The sequence below is a fragment of the Epinephelus moara genome, chromosome 12, assembly GCF_006386435.1.
Source record: "Epinephelus moara isolate mb chromosome 12, YSFRI_EMoa_1.0, whole genome shotgun sequence".
Classification (NCBI taxonomy): domain Eukaryota; kingdom Metazoa; phylum Chordata; class Actinopteri; order Perciformes; family Serranidae; genus Epinephelus; species Epinephelus moara.
In genome coordinates this window covers 23,018,636-23,039,990 of record NC_065517.1, presented here as the reverse complement: position 1 = coordinate 23,039,990, position 21,355 = coordinate 23,018,636, and the positions used below count along the sequence as shown (strand labels likewise).

The 21,355-nt window shown below is 41.0% G+C and overlaps 1 protein-coding gene across 1 annotated transcript; it reads left to right on the top strand.

The window, feature by feature from the left end:
• The first annotated feature begins 4,857 nt into the window (after window positions 1–4,857).
• On the top strand, window positions 4,858–20,920 carry LOC126399118 (apolipoprotein B-100-like). Its single transcript, XM_050058923.1, has 28 exons — window positions 4,858–4,962; window positions 5,109–5,138; window positions 5,732–5,844; window positions 5,960–6,105; window positions 6,217–6,364; window positions 6,499–6,654; window positions 6,793–6,917; window positions 7,027–7,112; window positions 7,774–8,218; window positions 8,345–8,459; window positions 8,542–8,688; window positions 8,777–8,988; window positions 9,111–9,306; window positions 9,400–9,579; window positions 9,690–9,893; window positions 9,994–10,161; window positions 10,264–10,469; window positions 10,703–10,885; window positions 10,979–11,109; window positions 11,219–11,429; window positions 11,512–11,684; window positions 11,827–11,990; window positions 12,089–12,198; window positions 12,298–12,671; window positions 12,910–18,945; window positions 19,047–19,158; window positions 19,379–19,565; window positions 19,656–20,920. Exons 1-28 carry the CDS (start codon window positions 4,908–4,910, stop codon window positions 20,637–20,639), a joined length of 11,397 nt encoding a protein of 3,798 aa, XP_049914880.1. The 5' UTR covers window positions 4,858–4,907; the 3' UTR covers window positions 20,640–20,920.
• Window positions 20,921–21,355: the final 435 nt, after the last annotated feature.

Below are 21,355 nucleotides of genomic sequence, written 5' to 3'. Positions count from 1 at the left end.
AACATGCCAAGATATGCAGCAATGCACCAGCAAAGGCAGGGAAGAAGACTGCAAACTAGCATACATGGATGTAAACAGTGCTGCATTTAACGTACTTTCAAAATCTGCTTTGCATTTTTTTTTTTTTTTACACAAACAAAGAATTTGACTGCTTTTTTTTCTTTTGTTTTTTTCCATTGTACTTAAAAAACTAAGAACAAGGGCAACAAAGCTGAACACATATAAAATATACAGTAAGTAAAACCTGTAGGATTAACATTGACAGTGAATGATGATATGAACATGTTACTGATTTCATTGTTTATTGGAGTAATGGCCTGTGAGGAGGAACTGTTCTTCCCACAGTGCACTTGACATGTTTGTTAGACTTTAAGAAAACAGAACGTTTGTTTGTTTACAAGGAAAATAAACAGGGCCTCTTCAAGTAGCCTGTCGCCCTGTCAGGAAAGCACAGACAGATCACTGATCGCTGTCTTCACTGACATCTAGTGGTGTAACCTGAGACTTGTCAAAACCAGTGACATTATACAGTATATGTGCTCATAAGGACGGCAGTTTGACATGATAAGCCTTCTTAGATTAGATATTGACAGCTTTCACAGCTACCAGGTAAGACACAATTATTTTCATTGCAGTCAAATCAGATAATTGAGTCTACTTGTAAGGTAAGGTTTGGTAAGAGGTGTAGGTTTAAAGACAAAGTAGGAACTTCTCTACAACATTAAAGGTCCTATTGATAACATTTTCTGCAGTTTTTGCGTTGCGACACGCAAAAACTGCGCTCTAGGCACCTGGGTTTTTTTGCCGGAGCACCCCAACCTCCTCAAGTTGAAAAAACTTAAACTCAGAGCAGAAAATCGCCCCATGTCATCTCTTTTTTCATCATCTTTTTTTCCCCATTGTCCAGTGAGATGATTTGAGAGGCGAACCTTCTGTGGTGGTCACGACAACAAGTTTTGTTTGGTAAACAATGAGAAAAACTGGTGGTAGCAGTTGCTAAATACCCAGAGCTGTATGGATAGATATACAGCAGGTTGTCAAACTGCCCCTGAGTCTTAGAATATGCCTGGAAACAGCCATTATCGAGGCGAAGCTCCTGGACCAACTGGTGGTACTCCCCATGATCCACCCTCTTTTTCAGGGTCTCATGTACCCACACAGATCTCTGTTTCCCTGTGCCCAACAAACTATTTGCTGACAGCTCTAACCGTCAACCAGAGCTACAGCAAGTACCCTCTGCCTCAACATATTGGGAACTAGATACTAATTACTGTGAAATGAAATAAATAAACAGCATATCGATTACATAGGAACGTTAGGGTAAGGAAGTGAGTCCACGATTGCCTTGCAACAATAAAAAGGTGCAGCAAGCTTTTTATTTTATCACTAGTGGCATTCAAGACGCCAAACGTTTTGCAACCTGCAAAATGCTTTCTGTGTGATCAGGGCCTTAATCTTCATCATTACCTTCTTGGCACAGCAGAAGTCTTCTCTTTCAAGTCTTTGTTTGTTCCACACATATTCTCATCTATTTTCCAAACAGTTAACACAGATCTCATAGAAAGACTCAAAGATCTATTAGATGAACTGTGGTAAACAAAAGGAAAACATCTATTCACTGATAGAAATTACATAATTACGCATCTCTAATGCATCTGTGAAACTCCTTTGCACAACTTTTCAGTGAGCCATCAGTCCTTATTTATTCATAAAATATTATGTACAACCATGGATCAAAGAGGCCAAAGGCATGTTAAAATGAAATGAACAAAAATAAAACACTTTTTTCTTCAATATTTCAACAGGACATCTTCTCCATCTTAATGATAAAAAAAGGGTGTTGGACGGTTTGTTGTAGCTGTATTTTTACTTCAGTTGTCCATTGTGTAATGACTGCTTGAAATAGTTTTAAAGGAGCACGACAGAGCTTCTGATAAGCTGTGGGCACCTTTCCTGAAGTAGCTTCCAAATAGCACAGCAGACCTAGTACATAGGGGACATGGCACCATATATTGGCACCCGTTGAGTACCCCTGTGAATGTCTAAAGCTCTCTCCTGTGTATTATGGTTCTCTGAATTAGCTGTGTTCCTCCTGAGCTGTGATTCTTATCTAGGCTCTGTGATCTTTTTACAATGATTTCCCATGTAATGTGTATTTGGTGTATTTTTTGTTTTGTTTTTATGTTTGTTGTTGTTGTTGGGTCATGTTTTGTTATTAAAATGGAAACCTAAACAAAAACAAATAATTTACTAATTTGACCTAGTTGTGCCTATTGATGGAACTATTTTGCTTTTGTTACAACTTTTCAATGTTTTCTGAGTGTTAGGGTGCTTTCACACCTGCCCTGTTTGGTTTGGTTCAATCATACCAAACAAGTGCGGTATGTTTGCGCATACATCAATCGCACTTAGGTGCGTACCAAAACAACCGGACCGAGACCTTCTTGCATTTCATTTGTGGTGAGAACATGTTCCGACCTCGATCTGAACCAACTGCAGTCACATGACACATTGTTTGGGTTAAACATGAGCATGTTACAGTCCTGGAGGATTATTAATGTGCACCTCCTCCTGTACTGCCTTAATATGCACATTCAGCACATCCAATGCATCAAAACATTGTTTTCTAGTTGGAGCCGCGCCTCGTTTTCAAACTGTATGGTTTGACTAAAATGAACAATGACAGCAATATAGTCCACGATGAGCAGCGCTAAAATCAACCTGCGTAGTTGTCCCTCCATTGTGACATTAGAAAGTGTCACATTTATCTTGCAAGTGTACTCTTCTTCAAAGCTTTGTTTACTTCCTGGATTTTTCCCGCATGGAAATTCTGACCAATCAAGAGCAGCTTTCTCAAGCAAGGCATTTGATCTGGTCCTCTTGTAAATGCTGCCGTGAGAACATGAACCAACTCTAGGTAATTATGCAACTTTGTAACAAAACTCTTGGTCCCAATTCACCCTTAGAGCATTTTGCAAACAAAATGTGTAATTTTGGCTTTTAGTTTAGGCCCGTGTGTGAACTGTTTTGAAAATGTAACTTCTGAATGGACAAATGTGTTCAAGTTAATGATAACTGTAAAATCACTTAAATAACTGTAAAATGACAGAAATGTATTTCAGTTTTGTCCTACAAATACTTTTGTGTCATGTTTTGTTTATAATCAATATCTCCAAATCAGCTAGGCTGTAAGATCATACCACATTGCCTTTAGTATGACCACAAGCATGTTGTGATAGGGTATTTTTTATCCAAAAGAAATAACCAGTTTAGGGAATGTAAAATCTCAGATTTTTAATTGGGACACCTTCCACTATCATCCCTGGGCTAACAAATTGAAATCATTATTTCATTTGAACAATTTGTCATTTATTTTCCAGGTTACTTTGTGACATTCAGGAGATTAGGAGTGAAATGTGTTGCATGTTTAGAGAAAAACTGTCTGTTGATATATGATATATGATATATGATATAAATTAAAACTACGAATTTATTGTCTAATAAAAAACAGCTGCAGTGTGGAACCTTATGTGAACTACAATCTAAACAAAAAACAAAGGTCCCTGTGTGCACAGCTGCGCTCAGGAACATTATCATTAGCTTTAGAGACTGGAAGGTTTAACGCCACACCAGAGGGGGACAGAACTTGTTTGTTGTGTAATTTAGGTGAAGTTGAGAATGAGGTTCACTTCCTGTTTTACTGACCTGTATATGAAGACATAAGGAATGTGCGTTTCAGTATCTATGTTGATTACTTTTGGCTGGATGATCATGAAAAAATTGAGTTTTGTTTCAGAAAGGGAACCTTTTTTGTGGCTGAATTTCTTTGACAGGCCTGGGATAGAAGCCGGAATATTCTGTTTCTGGACTGAGTAGTTCAATGACATGTACTTTTGATTGTTACTGCAACAAAATTGTAATGGTGTCTTGTAAACCCAATAGGGTTGGGCATATGTACGTGTGCATGACACAAATAAAAATCAATCAATTAATCAATCAGTCAATCTAATTCACTGTGCGTAACATCGCGTCTATACAACTGACAGAGACTGTAGTCCACCACTCCTTTCACAAGATGCTTAAGAACAAACTGTTCAAGTTCAGTGTTACAGCTCCTTATCAGTTGCAAGGGGGCATAATTCCACCGTTTCTGGGTTATACATCTGAGTAAGCACTTTAACTACATGATTATGCAGTGTATGCATGGCTTTCAGCTTGATACACCAAATTACATTGATTGACTCTAAACTTAGTGAATGTTTTAAATCTTTAATATTGGGTGTTGATGATAAGGATTAGGATTATAAGCATGTCTTACAATAAGTGCATTTATAGAAGCCATAGTATCATCAGATTGTATAGTATGTCATGTAAAAGATGAAATTAATAGTCGATTAAAATGTGCTTTAAAATGTGCTGGTGCAGCTGCAGTTTTGATTTAAACCAAGGTGCATCTTTAGCATCCACTGTAATGAGACTTTTGGAAGTATTAAGAAACACACAACTACACATTTATGTTTAGCCTGAGAAGCAATAACAGGGCATTACATGACAATTGGATATCATACTATCTCAGACTAGTATTTGTTACTTAATATATTATACATATATTTAAACCTGTCACTGAAAAAAAAACTATGCTCAATCTAGTAGCTTTTAACCTACATAAAGACAGATTCTGAAACTTTGCAATCCTATTCAAGGAAGACCTTATGAAACTAGTTGCCTTTGTCCCTCCACACATACGTATAGAGTGGACTTTGGAGCTGGGACAGTGCTGTATGTAGTTCCCACCTACCCCCCGCACAGAACACTTTTGGTATAAAAGGCAGATGAAGACATAGGGGCCTCAGTCTCGTCTGAGTACTCACCAAAGGAGCGTAAGGGAGAGTTGCAGAGAGCCCACGATGGGGGAGTCAAAGCTCTGTCTTTCACTACTCCTTACCACACTCACCTTGGCTTGTAAGTATTTTTAAATTTACATCATATTACTTTTGATTGTGAATATCATGAATATAATATAATAGTTTTGAAGCAAACACACCAAAGCAAAAACTCTATTCTAATGAGGAGTTTTAAATCTAATTTTCTTATGATTGTCTTTACAGATGCCCAAGAGGAGCAGGGAACATGCTTGTGTAAGTGCTACGGTTTTCCTGTATTAATTACACAACCTGAACACGTAGCTATCTGACATTACCCTCTATTATTGTTTAGGACAGTGGTTCGTAACTGGGGGGTTGCGTTCCAAGAGTGGGTCATGGGTCCATTCTGAATTGATTGCAAGTGACTTGCAAACGTGTTTAGTTTGTAAGAAACATTCTTCATTTTGAAGTACGGTGAAATTCCAGCTCAGAGCTGCATTTTTAAGTGCCGTTTCTTGCCGTAGAGTGAGTGACTAACAGACAGCTACTTGACAGAGACAGCAAACTAGCTGGACAACATGGCCAGATGCAAGTATGATGCTGAATGTCTTAAACTGTGTGGACCTTGAAGTAATGACTACGGAGAAATCTGGAACTTGTGGCTGGACCAGTTGGGAACCACTGATTTAGGATATTAAACATAACTGAACATTGATGCTATCTCATACACAAAGTAGTTTTTTTCTCAAATTACTGACATAAAACAAAACATGATGTCTTATCTGAATTGCTGAATTTTTAGGGCACTTTCTCACAGTACTTGCAGCGTACTGATATCTAACATGAAACTCTACATCCTCTTCCAGTAAACCAAAGGTACAACGTCAACCACAAGTATGAATACTTGTACGAAGCTGAGTCCTTGAATGCTATCACCGGTGCTTCACACCTCAGGAATGGACCTAAGGCCACTTGCAAGGTACTATTGTGCTTTGAGAGCTAAATTCATTGTTTTACATTATATTAAATCCATTTAAGGTGGATTGTTTGCTTTGTGCAGGATATCTAGCAGCTAAAATGATCTTTTTGAACAGGTTGAAATTGAAGTACCTCAGACTTGTCGTTTCATCATCCGCACCACTGACTGTAGTCTCAGTGAGGTGATCGACATGGACGCAGAGGGCAAACCTGTGTTCGGTCCTGCACCAAGCTCTGATGCTTTTGCTGCTGAAATGGAGAGGTACGTTCAAAGTTTTCCAATAAGACATATTCATTCACGTGAACACATATTGTGCAATGAAACAAATGTGCTACTTAGGACTTAATGGTAAAAGTCTCACATTTTCTATAGATATCCTCTGAAGGTTGTGGTTGAAGGTGTGTATGATGTGAAGCTGTATCCCGAGGACGGTGAGACAACAACAATCCTGAACATCAAGAGGGGCATCATCTCTGCCCTCGCTGTGCCTCTGCTGGAAGAAAACGAGAAAAAGAACATGGTAAGTCTCCTTAATACTGTATGCTACAAAAAAAAAGACAGAAACACCTCTCACCTGCTCATGTGCTCAAAAACTGTAGAAAGAATTTAACAGCAATTACATTGTTTTCAAATCTCTATTCCTCCCAATTTCAGCCATCCACCATCCACGGCAAGTGCAAGACCACTTACTCCATCAACGCTAGAGAGGACATTGCAACTGACATCAGCCTCACCAGGGACCTCTCCAGCTGTGACAAATTCAACCCCATAAGAGATCACACCAGCCCCCTGGCTCTTATCTCTGGCATGGTAAGATATCCAAGCAACACGAAATGCTGACAATTACATTTTTCCTGATAACATCAAAAAAGAGAAAACAACAACAGTACACTGAACATCCACAGTGTTGTTAAAATCAGTAGACAAACTGGATTCTTTCTCTTTCAGCACTACCCTCTTGCCCAGCTGGTCAGGAGCTCTCAGACCTGCAACTACAAATTTGACAATGAGAAGAAACACATGACCTCTGGGTCCTGCACTGAGAACCACATCCTCATTCCCTTCTCTCACAAGTAAGTCCAAGCTTAATCTGTACTCTATACTGTGCTCAATTACGTAAGTGGACTAAACTGATATGTGTTATTCCACTGTACTTTACAACCTTGTGTTGTCTCTCCACAGGGGAGAATACGGAGTTACCAATGTTGCAAAGCAGGCACTGAATCTGGTTGAGGTTTCTGCTCACGATGACAGAGTCTTTGACCGCAGTAAGCTCCTCCTCTTATCTCTGTTCTTTGTATTTAAGGCTAATTATCTCCACCAGGCAAAAGGCTAGAGAGGATCATGCATTCAGTTAAGTGTGTGTGTACGTGTGCACTTGAACATGCTACACAGTGAGGACCTGAGGACATGAATGTGCACATTCATGTACGTAAGCTCACGAACCTCTCATTGCTGTGGTGATTCACAATTTTTGAAAAGCCTGTGTTATACACATCACAGTCTACTGACTCCTTATTCCTGTTAACCAGCTGGTAGGGGTCACAAGTGATCAACAACTGCTAATCACATTGCAAAAGGCATACTCAGCAATTGGCAAGCATAAAAATAAACCTTACCGAGTCTGTTTTAGGCATCATTTTGGCTTTTCTCATGGCTCAAAAAGTGACACCATAGAAAAGTTTGGTCTCATTTTGAACCAAAGCATTTGCAGATTAATTTCATGCCATCTATAGTTCGATCCACTGAAGGTAGGCACAATATGAGATAAATAGGTCCCCATTTTTATTGTCTTCACCTCCAACATATCATGCATATATGCCGGACACTTAGCTGACCCTGCACTGTTTCCCACCCACATGCCCCCAGACACTTGCTGGACATCTGCACTCTACTGAACAACTCAAACCTTGTCCTTGTGTATCATAGGTGGCATTGTCAAGGGTCTTCACATGGAAGTTGTTGAGGACAAGAGTGTTTTCCAGGACAAAGAAGCAGCTTTGAACCTCCTGAGAGAACTGGCCAATCTGCCCGAGACCGAGGGTGATAGGAGGGCCCACCTCTTCCACAAGCTTGTCACTATGGTCCGTGGAATGAAGACTGAGACCCTGAGTCCTGCCATTCCAGAGGCTCTTGCAGTGTCCCGAGTCCTGACCTACCAGGTTCTGGTGCAGTGTGGAACCCCTGAGTGCAGCAGTGCCATCATGCAGATCCTCAGGACTTTTGACACCTCCTCACTTGAAGTGGATGCCAGTGTTTTTGCTATGGGGCTCGTGTCCAATCCCTCTGACCTCCTGATCAATGACATGCTTGAGATGGCCAAATACAAGCCCAGCAAGCCCATCATGTATGCCCTGAGCAATGTTGTCAAGAGGTGAGTGAAGTTAACCACATTTTATTCCAGGTTTAATATCTAAATAATATTTAAGCAGACGTTTTCCACTCTGTGAAATAAGATACAAAGGCTTTGAATTCTAAATGTCTTTTTTTTCTTCGACAGGTTTTACAAAGCTGAGGAAAAACTGATCCCTGAGATCTTCTCAGTTGCTGAGTTCATGGCTGCCCAGTTGGGTGACTGCTCTGGTGACGAGGAAAACACTTTCATGACATTGAGAGTGGGTAACTTTCCCTATAGATCAACATTTCAGTGACTGCTGACACCAATGTGCACAATATAAATGTGTCATTTGATTCTAGGTTATTGGCAACATGGCTCCAGCTCTGGTATCTGCTGGTTCTGCACTCAGATCTGCTGTGATCCAGTGTGTCATCCAACCTGCTGCTTCCCCAGCTGTGCAGCAGGCTGCCATCCAAGTGTTCAGGCTGACTCCCGTCCCAGAGGAGGTGAGTCAAATTATTTCAAAGCTTTGACACATCACTGGAGTAATTACTTCTACTGGTTACTCATTTTATTCATGTTTAATGCTCACAGGGCAGAGAGGTTCTCATGCAGGTGCTTTTGGACAGCGCTAGCCCCATGCAAAAGCGTATTGCTGCATATCTGGTGCTTATGAAGGACCCCCAGCCCACTGAGCTGGCCCAGCTGGCTGATGCCTTGCCCATGGAGCAGGACAAACAAGTCAAAAGCTTCGTGATCTCCCACATCACCAACATTTTGTCCTCAACTGAGCCAGAGACCCAAGAGTGAGTGAAAAGCAGCTTTTTATATACATGTTTTTAATGTGTTGTTTCACTAAATGGTAAGTGGGTGTCCTAATTGGATAACCATCAGATGTTTAATAGTAACACTTTGTTCTTTCCTACAGACTGAGACAGAAGATTCTTGACGCCCTGCAGGGTAACGAGATCGGATCCACCATGGACCCCACCAAGTTCTCTCGCAACTACAAAATGGGATCTGTGGAGGGCAACATGATCTTTGAGGGTACCAGCTACCTGCCCAAGGAGCTCATGCTTGAAATGACTCTGAAGGCATTTGGCTTTGACATCGACATGATGGAGGTAAACATTTGAGGTGTTTTAATCCCAAGTGTGCTTTGACAAGTTTTCAGTCAGCTAAGCTGTGACACTGAAAAAATGTTGTCACCTTCACAGATTGGTATGGAGGGGAAAGGATTTGAGCCAACTGTTGAGGCCCTGTTTGGAAAGAATGGCTTCTTCCCTGACACTGCCCTGAAGACAATGTACTTTGTCTCTGACAACATGCCAGTCAGAGTCAGTGAGATCCTGCAGAACATTCTCCCTGCTCTGAAGAACAACAGGATGAAGAGACAGGTACTTAAACCAAACTGCTTTGTCCAAATGATTAAAACAACTCTAATTATGATCATCAGTTTTTTGATAAAGGAAAAATCTTGTAACAGAGCAAACACTTCTGTGTTTAGGCCTCACAAAACTTGATGAGGGAGATCGGACGCAACCTCAACAAACTGGTCAGGGACATGAAGACGGCAGAGTCTCCAGAGGCAATGGTTTATCTGAGGCTTTTGGGAAATGAGCTGGGATATCTGAAGACCAACGAAATGGAGGAGATGGCGTACTCTGCTGCCATGATGATTGACAGCATGTTCAAGATGTTCCCAACTGATGTTAGTTACTTTTTAAAGAGCATATTTGACTATGACAATTTGCATTGACTTAGAAAATCATGTAAATGATTTAAATGTCTGTGTATCTTTTTTGCCAAAGATCATGAAGGCACTGATGACCAAGGCTGACAACACAATCTTTGCCCACTACATCTTCATGGACAATGAATTCTTCCTGCCCACTCTCACTGGTGTGCCTCTGAGGATTGAACTGTCTGGTACTTTCACCCCTGGCATCAAGGGAGGACTTCAGATTGCTTCAGACATGGTAATTATCCAAAAATGTGTTTAAATGCCACCAATAACTTTTTTTTCTTTTAATAAACTGCATCAACACAGCTCTTCACATTTCTCCTGTGTGTCCATGCAGAGTGAGGTGACCTTCATGCCTTCCGCTGGCATTGAGTTTGTAACTCATGTTGGCTCCCACATCCCTGAATATGTCAACTCTGGATTAGAGATGCACACCAACTTTTTCCATGAAAGTGGGCTCAGTGCCAAGATCTCCATGGGCCCTGACAATGTCAAGCTGACCATCCCTGCTCCAGTGAATCCTGTGAAAGTCATCAAAATCACGTAAGCCTAAGTGAAACTTACGAAAACACAACAGTCAGAAAGTGCTTTGCAACTGTGGTTGTACTGCAACTGTTAAATAAGTTAATCTGATGTATAAAGGGGAAAATGTTATTTCATCTGGCCTCACACAAATAATTTCGAGGATCTTGTCTTGATCAAAACAATTTCAACGTTTCTACAGTTAGATTAAAACAGCCAAAGTTGCATTTTAACTTTTCTGCATTAAAACTTAGAAACACCCTGGTGGCAGTGACTGGATCAGAGGTGAAGACCATCCCCCCTATGCTGATGGACAAGGTTGATGTCAGCGAGTGCACTCCTTTCTTCGCTGGAATGAAATACTGCACTGCTCTGCAGTACACTGATGCTTTCTCTCAGGAGACAGCCCCCTACTTCCCCTTCACCGGAGACAGCAAGTGAGCAAGACTTTCTCAACAACCAGCACAAAATTGTCTTTTAACAAAGGGTAACCTTGGAACACTGCTAAATTAATTGCATTATCTACACAGATTCGCTGTGGAGCTCCACCCTACTGGTGAAGTCACTGAGTACACAGCCACTGTTGCCTACGAGCTCCTCAGGGAAGGAGAAGAGGGCCGGCAGAAGGTTGACTCTGTGAAGTTTGTTCTGAGGGCTGAAGGTAATGAACTATATTGAAAAATCTTTCTGACGTATCACTTACTCAGTTAGGAAAAGCTTTACTGTTTATTGGCGTTCATAATATTAACCTCATGGTTGGTCAACAACAGGCGCAGAACCCACTGAAGCCAGAGCAATCATGAAATATAACAGAAAGAAGAATGTCGTCACAGCTGACATCCAGATCCCTGACTATGATGTGGAGGCTGGACTCAGGCTGGGTGTTGTTGATGGAAACACCAAGGGAAAAGGAACTCACTCCATTTCTCTTGACTTGATAAACAAGAACATCCCTCAGCTCTCCCTGGTTGGCCGTGCCAAGTAAGAAATCAACCATAAATCATAAAAAAATAAAGTCCCTCTCATCACTGAAAGTACACTAACTCCCTGGTACATTTTTCAGTCTGAAGGCCATGAAGGAAGGTATGCTGCAAGTCCAACTTCTTGTCCCCTCAATCAATGCTGATGCCACCGTCACTGCGAACATGAAGCGTGATGAAGAATTGGAATTGGAGATCAAGAATGAAATCAAAGTCATGGATGCCAGCTCTGAGCAGAAAATCAAAATGAAATATGGTAATATAACTTTCAATTTACTATATCTTTCCTGCTGGTATATTTTCACTTTAACCTGGGTCATAAATAGTTGGTCCAAACAAGGTGACACTCATCTTTCTCTTTCTAATGTTCTGGTATTCTTTTTCAATTTTCTTTACAGGTGCCAGCAAAATTGAGATTGAATTAAAGTCGGACATGAACTCTGACACCTCAGGCATTCTTCCATACACTGACAAGATTAAAAAGTATGGTAATGATGTTCTTGACATGCCAGTAGGGGAGACTGAAATGTCACTCTACCAAATCTTCAAGGCATTTGTGGAGGTACGAATCTTTGATTTTACAGTTATTTTGACTGACAGATCTTCTTTGATTCGATGTTGATCGGAGAAAGTCTAAAATAAAAATTACTTCTTCTTCAGGCAACAAACAACCACATGGAAAGATATGGTGTTGATATCCCTTATATCGAGAGCTTCAGAGTGCCAGATATTCCTGAGATTTCACTGCCAGAGATGCTGTTCCTCGATGCGTAAGTCTGAAAGATCTCGTTTAATATCAATAATTTTAAGTTTCAGAAAATGTTACTGTTGCAAGTATATTTTTTAATCTTTTTGTTTTATCCTAACAGTGAGGCAAAGGCTGTCTACTACTTCAACAACGAGCGCTTCACCATTGCTATCCCTCTCCCTCTTGGAGGAAAGTCAACAGAGGAGCTTAACTTCCCACCAGTTTTGACCACACCTAGCGTGTCTCTACCCCAGTTTGGACTGGAGATCGCCTCCATGGAAATTCCAATCCCAGAGCTTGTTGTCCCTGAGGACATTACACTGTCCATTCCTCTTTTCGGCAAAGCTGAGGTTTCAACACTGATGAAGAGCAACCTATATGACATGGAGGCCTCAATGGCTGCAGGCAAAGATGTTGTGGAGACTCCAAGCTACTCAGCTAAGTTTGATGTGAAAGGAACCTCCCCAGTTGACATCCTCTCAATACAGACTGAAGGTATTTTATTGTGATTATCATTCATAAATTTAAAATTGTGTCTTTCACTCTTGGTGGAGCAGTGTTCAGCTGCAGTTACCAACTTTCACTGATGCGAAACAATGTGACTTGATTTGAGTTACAATGTTTGTAAAAACTTGCTAAACTAATGGATTAGAATCTCATTTTTCACGAGAAGTAATCCCACTATGCAATTATCAGTTGTCATTAATCTTTTCTTCCTTTGTGTTTTATTTAGGCTCTGGAATGTTGGCCATCACTGATTCCATCAAGGCCGAGTTGAAAAGCTCTTTGACTCATAAATTCCTTGCAGCCAGTATTAGTATTGTTGAGGATGCAACCATCACAGACAAAATCAATTTGAAATCAAGCAGCAAGATTGAAGCCAATAGCCCACTGGGTCTCAGTATGGCACTTGAGCACACTGGCATGACTGGATTCAACACTGAAGAAATCTCTGCTGACAGCAGCTTTGACGGAATGTTCAAGGCTGGACCCATGTATGGCAAGACCACTTCAACTCAGGTGTTTGCCGTCTACCCATTCAGGCCAGAGGCAACGATTGACTCCACTGTTAAGGTTGACTCCACCATTGTTAATGCCCAGAACACAATTGCAGCAAACCTGGCCAATGGTGAATTCTCACTTGTGTCTAACACCAATGCCTTTGAAGACACCTTGACCCATGTTGCCGAGCTTTCCTTCAAAGACAGCAAGCTGTCAATGAAATGTGACGCTAATGCTCTTGCTCTTGGCATGACGATCCGCAACCAGGCTGAAGCCTCTGCTGGTGCTGGTGAAGTTGTCATGAGAATGGAGACGAACGCAGACCACTCTGAAAACCGTGTTTACTCTCTGCTGACTGCCTCTCTTGATGTCAATGGTCTGGCTGTAAACAGTGATGCCACAATGAAGCTCCTTGAGAATGAGGCTACTCACAAGGCTACTCTGAAAATGAACAAGGATGGTTTGACCACAAGTGGAACAACCACCCTCCAGAGCCCCCTGTTCCTGGAAAACACCTTCAATGGTGGGCTTGATGCTTCAAAGGCTACTCTATCCATTACCAACAAGGCTGCAATGCGCGACACAAAGGTCGATAATGCCAACACTCTGACCATCACTCTCTCTAGTCTTGACTTCAACTCAAAGGCTGAAGCCACTGTCAGTGAGTATTCCTCCTACACTCATGATATCACCATTGACCTGAAACCCTATACTGCCTCTGTTAATGTTAAAAACAACCTGAAACTTCTGGAGGCCAACTTCAATAATGAGGCTCAGCTGCAGGCAGAGCTTTACAAAATGGACCTGACTGGAAGCATGAAAACAACCTATGGTGAGGAAGAGATCAAGCACACCTATCAGGTAAATTATGCTGATATGACTGGTAATGCTAAGTGCAGCACCACTGGAAAACTCTTTGGAACCCACATGAGCCAAAACACTGAGCTTGAAGTTATTGGCCTTGCTGCCACAATCACCAATGATGCCCGCTTCAACTCCCAGCCAATGCGCTTTGACCACACCATCCGTTGCAGCATTGTTCCTTTTGATTTTAACCTTGACGCCATTTTCAATTCTGATGGAGACATGACCATGTATGGAAAGCACAGTGCCCAGCTCTATGGCAAGTTCCTCCTTAAAGCACAACCCCTAGCCTTTGCTAACTCACATGAATTCAGAGCATCAGTAAACCAGCAGCTTGATAACGGTTTTGTGCTTGAGACGGTCATTAACAACAACATGGATACTGTTCTGTCACTCCCAGAGCAAAAGTCCAGTTTTAAAACAAAGGCTAAATTGAATGACAACAATTTCAATCAGGAGCTGAGTATTTACAACACTGCTGAGAGAGCTGGAATTGAGGTTTCTGGCACCATCCTCACAAACATACTCAACACAGACTCCACAGAGAACCAGGAATTTACCATCTCTGGCTTCCTCAAGTATGATAAGAGCACAAATACTCACATCATTGAGTTTCCTATTGTTGAAAGTATTTCTGCTTTCTTGGAAAGCATCAAGTTGCTTGTTGTAGATGTTGCAGAGACACTGCAAGACTACATTGACAACAATGACATCTGGACCAAACTTAAAGACTTATCACAAAATATAGGGGAATTTTATACCAATCTGAATATAGAAAGCAACCTCGTTCAGATGAAACAGAATCTAGATGATTTTACCCAAAACTATGTCATCTCCATGGAGGATATGGAAGCCTCTTTGAGAAATCTGAAGGTTTCCATTGAGAAACTATTGGCTGATCTCACAGTTTATATCCAGCACTTTGCTGATCTCATGAAAGAGATTATTGGTAGTGGCACATTCCCTGAAACCCTCATTCAGAAGATCCAGGAACAGCTGAATAGCATTAATGAGGAGTATGACATCCAGGCTATTGTTGTGTATCTGATTGATACCATGAAAGAGATGATTCAGCAGATCGACCTGGAAAAACTGAAGGGCAGCAGCATCGCATTCCTGTGTGATATTGATTACAAGTATGAAATCAAGGCTCAACTACAGGAGATCCTAATTGATATGAAACAAGTAATTGAAAACTTCGACGTGCAGAAATTTATATTTGACCTGAAGGAGTACATTTCCTCCATCAACTTTAAAGCTCACATTGAGGAACTACTGAGTCAGATTCCCACAGAGATTCTCAGTGATATAACAAATTACATTGGGGGAATGATCCAGGACCTTGATGTTCCAGGAAAGATCAATGCACTCTATGCCAAGCTAAGAGAGTTGATTGTCAAGTTTGAGGTTGACAAGTATGTTCAGACTGTCTTGGAAAAGGTTACGGAGCTCATCGAGCAGTTTAGAATTGAGGAAACCTTCAGGGCTGTAGCTAAGATGGTAAAGGATGCAGATATCCCTACCAAATTCATGGAAATCTTCCATGGTGCTATCAACTACTTAAAAACAACTGAGATTACAGATATAATTTCACAGTTGAATTTATATATTGGCATAATGGAGCAGAAGTTGAATTCATTTGATTACAATGACTTTTTAGATCACGCCAATCAAATGATGGCCAAGTACACTGCTTATGTGAATGACCTTATAAGGTCTCTTGAAATCCCCCAGAAACTTGAGGCCACAAGAAATTTTGCCAACTTTATCTTATCGTCAGTTAGAGGTTTTGTGGAACAAGTGAGAGAAATTAAGATTGCAGAATTTATGAAATATGTGATAGATATCATTGACCAGGTTGTGTTAACTAATCTGAAGGGATATGCTGAAATTGCAAAGCAGGAAATAGCAAAATTGGACATCAATGCTGAAATTTTCTCTTATTTGCAGTTGGCAAGGAAGTGCTTTACTGAGTTCACAACCACTGCCGCTGATATGTTCATCAGTATGGTTGAAATGATAAAGAATGTGGCACCTCAGCAAAAAATTGTCAGTGAGATATTACAAATCATTGAGGGGCTAATTACTGGACTGAGAACAGCCGAGCTGAACATGCCATCTTTCACCATTCCTTTCACTGATCTCCTTGTGCCTTCCATGAAGTTCAGCATGGATAAGCTTCACCAGTTTGAAATACCAACACAGCTGGACATCCCTGAGTTTACTATCTTGGGCTTCCACACTGTGCATGCCACCACTATCTCACCTAATGACATCAAGCAGAGAATCATCGACTTAATTGATTACATTCTCAACTTTGAGAAGGAGATGTTTGATATGGATGCTTTGTTTGAAGACCTGACTTTGAATTACCTTCCTGCCATGCCTGAGTTTTCACTCCCTGAGATCACTGTACCTGAGTTCTCCTTTCCCACTCTTCCTCATGTTCCAGCAGAGAAACTTGTTAAGACTCTCCAACTCCCAACATTCAGACTGCCAGTCATTCCTAGTAAAATCATGATTCCAGGATTTGGTAAAATGAGTTATGAGATAAAAGTCAACACCCCTATCTACACTATTAGGAATGCTGTTGAAGTCCAAAGCTCTCCTGACATAGATGAGACTCCTGAGCTGACAGCTTTTCTGACTTCCCAAGGAACATCTCCAAGATTTGAAATGCTTAACTTCAACCTGGATTCCACTGCTCGTATTGCTGTTGTCCAGGGACATCGTGTGATTGCTGCTGAGACCCTTAAGTTCACTCACAATTTTCTTGCATTGGACCACCATGCATCTGTGACATTTTTTGACTTCTCTGCCCAGGCCTCAGCCAAGACCACAGCGAAGGCCACCACAGCACCTTACAAGGCTGAGCTCTTAAATGAAGGCTTTTTGACTACTAAGGGTGGCTTATCTGCCACTATTGACACTTCCTATAAACATGTGCTCAACCTCCCTAACATGGGCATCGCTGGTGAGACATCTGTAACTCAAAAAGCTGTAGCCCGCCAGGAAGGTACTTCTATCACGATAACTGTTGGAAATCAGGGTATTACCACCATTAACTCACATGAGAATACCCATAAGAGTGACCTGCAAGTCACTGTCAATCCAAGTACTGTCAAGTTGACCTTCATTAGTGACACAGATACATTCCTTTTGAAGATGAAGCAGACCGTGAGTACTGATTTTGTCATCTTCAGTCATTTCAAGTTTGATTTTCGATCTGAAGCAGAAGGCCCAACAATCAAAAACAACCTTTTGGTGGGATCAGTAAATGCCAATCTGCATGACATGGAGCTTGAGCTCAAGGCAACCCAAAACACAGATTTAACTGGTATTGTCAGTGGAGACGTATCCAATGTGATCGATGTTGCTCTCAGTCCCAAAGCCTTTGTGTTTAGCTTTCAGAATAAGGCTAAGGGAAACACCAAGGTCAATTTTAATGATGCTCTTACTGTCAAAATAGATTTGCAGAATGATTACTCTGCAACCTTCAGGCCTGACAGACAACATATGAACACTGTAGCTCTGGCTCGTCTTAATCAGTACAAACTGTTCTGGAACTTTACTGTAGACAACAATGAGAGAGAGGCTGTCATCCTTGCTGCTGTAGAAGGAGAAGCAAACCTTGATTTCCTGACTAGGCCCATGAGCATTCCTGAGTTTTATATTCCACTTGTTAACCTCCGTACCCCAGCTATCAGTGATCTTGACTTGTATGACCAAACCGGGCTGAAATACATTTTGACCACTCCTGAGCAGTCTTTTAATGTGGATACCAAGACTGTTTACCAGAAAAGCCAGACTGCCCCCCTCGTTGATATGATTGGTCTGATCCAGATTCCCTCTATGGGCAACCTAATTACAGAGCTGTCCATCAAGTCTGCCATCATTAATCTGAATGTCAATGCTGGTTTCTATGCTGAGGATGATCTTGTGTTCCGTCTGGGAGCTACCACAGCCTCTGTGTTTGATAGTCTACAAGCTAAACTTGATGGCACCACCAGCCTCACCACCAAGAGAGGAATCAAGTTGGCCAATTCCCTGTCCCTTGAAAATCGTCACATTGAAGGCACTCATGACAGCACCATCAGCATGAGTACTGAGACATTTGAAACTGCAGCCACTGTGGCTACTGTTGCAAAGATTGCACTGCCCATACTTAACCTGGAGGCAAACCAAAATTTGATTGCAGACACCAAAACCAAAGCAAATGCTGTCTCAACCTTGAGGATGAGGGGTGACTTCAACATCCCTTTGATCAAGGCTGATGGAAAAGCCGACATAGACCACAGTCTGAAGCTGGAGGGAACCTTTGCGTATGTTTCCATGGAGTCATCTACTAAGGCCAACATGGACGGCACTGTGCTTGAAGACTGTCTAGTTTTGGGAGTCCTGGATAATGATGTTAATCTGTACCTGAATAATGATGGCCTTCGCTCCACCTCCAAGGTTATTGTTGACGCCAAACTTAACTACGGCACCACCAAAGTCATTAGCATGGATGTAAATGAGAATCTTGCTGTTGATGCCTCTCTGAGCCATGTCTATGCAGTGCTGAAGTATACTGGCAACAATGAGGCAAACGTGTTCAGTTTCAACACCAAGGGGAAGCATGTTGCCCAGGCTACCATTGACTTTGCACCAACCTCTTCCTTGACTGCTGATATTGAGATTGACATGTCTCAGCCAAGCAGCCTGGGTGACCTCACCATCTTTGAAAAAACTGTTGCTGAGGTGACAGCCACCAAGCAGAAGATCTCTACCAATGGCAAGTTTGTCAGCCCACTGTACACCACAAATTTCGCAGCTGAAGTAGAGGGCAACGCTCCAGTCTTCAAAGTCACCTTCAAGTCCTCTGCCACCTCGGTCATTGTCCTCCTGGAATATGACCTGGATTGTAAGTTGTTTTTATTTTTGTCATATTTAACTTTTACATCTTAAATAAAAAGCATAATTGTTGTTGTTTTTTACTAATTTTTCCTCAATGTGCTTCAACAGCTTCCATTATTCTTAACTTTGAAAATGATGGCGTAAACCTGATTGGGAAGGCGGTTTTCACCCATAGTGATATGACCATGGACATTCAACACATTGTCTCCCATACACTGAGGTAACACGATAAATAAGCATCATGTGTGATATATTTTGGATTTTACAGTTGTAATATGACTTATTGCTCCAGATTACACACATTTTTTTCTCATTTCCCAACAGAATACACCATATGATTAAAGATATTTGTGATTGTTTTCTGTCAAATAAGTCTTTTTCTTGGGTTAAGCTGCCTTCTTTACTACAGAAAAGTGACACATTTCTGTTTGTCCCTACAGTGACTCCCGTCTCACTCTGAATGTGGACATTAACAGCCCTGCCTTCACTGATGTGAACTTGCGTTACGTAGTCCGCAAAGATGGAATCAGTGCCACAATTTCTATCCCATCTACTGGCTTTCTGGGTGTTCAGCTCCAAGGCAGGGTCCCATCTCAGATGAATGCCAGGCTTTACGGGCGTTATGCTGTAAGGATCTAATACTGATATTATATATGCACAGTTACAATGATCAAGAGTTTCACATCACATCTAATGTTTTTGTTTTCTGTTTAACAGTCCGATCCTGGGAAGGATGTTGATGTCTTCACCATCAGAGCTTCTGCCAAGGATGTTGATAAAATGAATCTAAAGATGGTCTTCAACATGGAAGCCCCTGACATCATGCTCAGCGGACTTCGGGAAAGACTTCCTGTCATCATCTCTTGTTTTTCTAGCTTTGCTGAGAAATATCAATGGGTCAATCATGCTACTCGGCTGAAGAGTATTATTATTTACTATACTGAGGAGGCCCATAACATTGCAAACAACCATGCCCCAGATCTGAGCCAGGTGTCCATCCTCTTTAGGAACACTGTTGCTCAGTACCAGAAGACTCTTCAGGTCTTCCTGGATGATGTAATCAAGGTCCTGAGGGAGACCAAGGTCAAACTGCCTGGCTCTGAGGAGATGACCCCTCTCATTGATGTGCTCAATAAGGTGACCACCAGCATTACTACTATGGTAAAGAAGGCAATGCATCTGGTGGCTGTCAGTGTAGAATATTCTTTCAGTGCCGTGCTCAATATGACCAAAAAAATTCAGGTCACTATGCCCATTGGTGATGTCATGGCTGGAGTCAAAATAATTGACAAGATTAAGGACTGGGTAAAGACTGCGCCTAATCCTATTGCAGGTCTCCTGAAGCACCTGGAGAGTGTAGACGTGCTCCTTGAGAAACTGGGTGACACCTTAAAATTCGTTGCTGACAAAGCTCAGGACTTTGTTGACAACAACTTGAAGTCTGATGTCCTTGATGCCATTGCCGTCTACATTAATGCTTTCTATGACCAGTACGTTAGCTTTATGAAAAGAATCACAGAGTATGCAGACACAGCTGTGGACATTGAGTCTATAAATAACACCATTAATTACATTCTGGATGTTTTCAGATCTGTAGTGAATCAGTTTCACAGCACCGTTACTGACTATCTGGAGCAGGCTCCTGCTGAATACAGATCCTATGTAAAAGTAAAGGGTAGAAAGCTTGAGATTAATTTTTGATTTAATCTCCAACAAAAGCGTAAAAGACTGACATGCTACAGTATTACCTAAACATAAATGTGTAAGAATTAATATAAAAAATAATTGAAAAACAAAACAAAAAAACAGATGAAAATAAGTTATCAAGTTTAGTTTTATTTAAAAAATAGATGGTTAAACACTGAAAGAAGCATATAATACTGATATTACATGTAACAACTGTTTACAATAACCTGTATACCATGTGTTGCAAGTGTCTTTTTCTATTGTTGTGTTTGACAGAGGTGTGAAATAAAGTGTTAACTAAATATTGTCGCAATGTCATTATTCATTATTCACGGTGTTTAAAGACACTACTACGTACCTCTGCAAGGACATAAACAGCTAACTATTGATATCTGAAGCATATAAACCACAATGTATGAATGCATGAAGAGTTACAACAAACTAAGTAGTTTTATCTTGGAATGACAAGACTATTTCATTTATAAACTTAGTTTATTTGATTTATAAGAGGACGGTGTGCAATGACATTAATCATTTACAAGAAATGAAAACATGGTTGCACCAAATTAAGCTAACTAATCTCCCTCTGTAGACCTACACATAATAAGTTGATGCAATAAATAAAATTCAAGGTGCAATGCAGACTACAGTAAATCCATGCACCTAACATAGAAGCAGTATGTACACACTGCACAATACAAAATACAATATAAAAAACGCAGTACCTACCT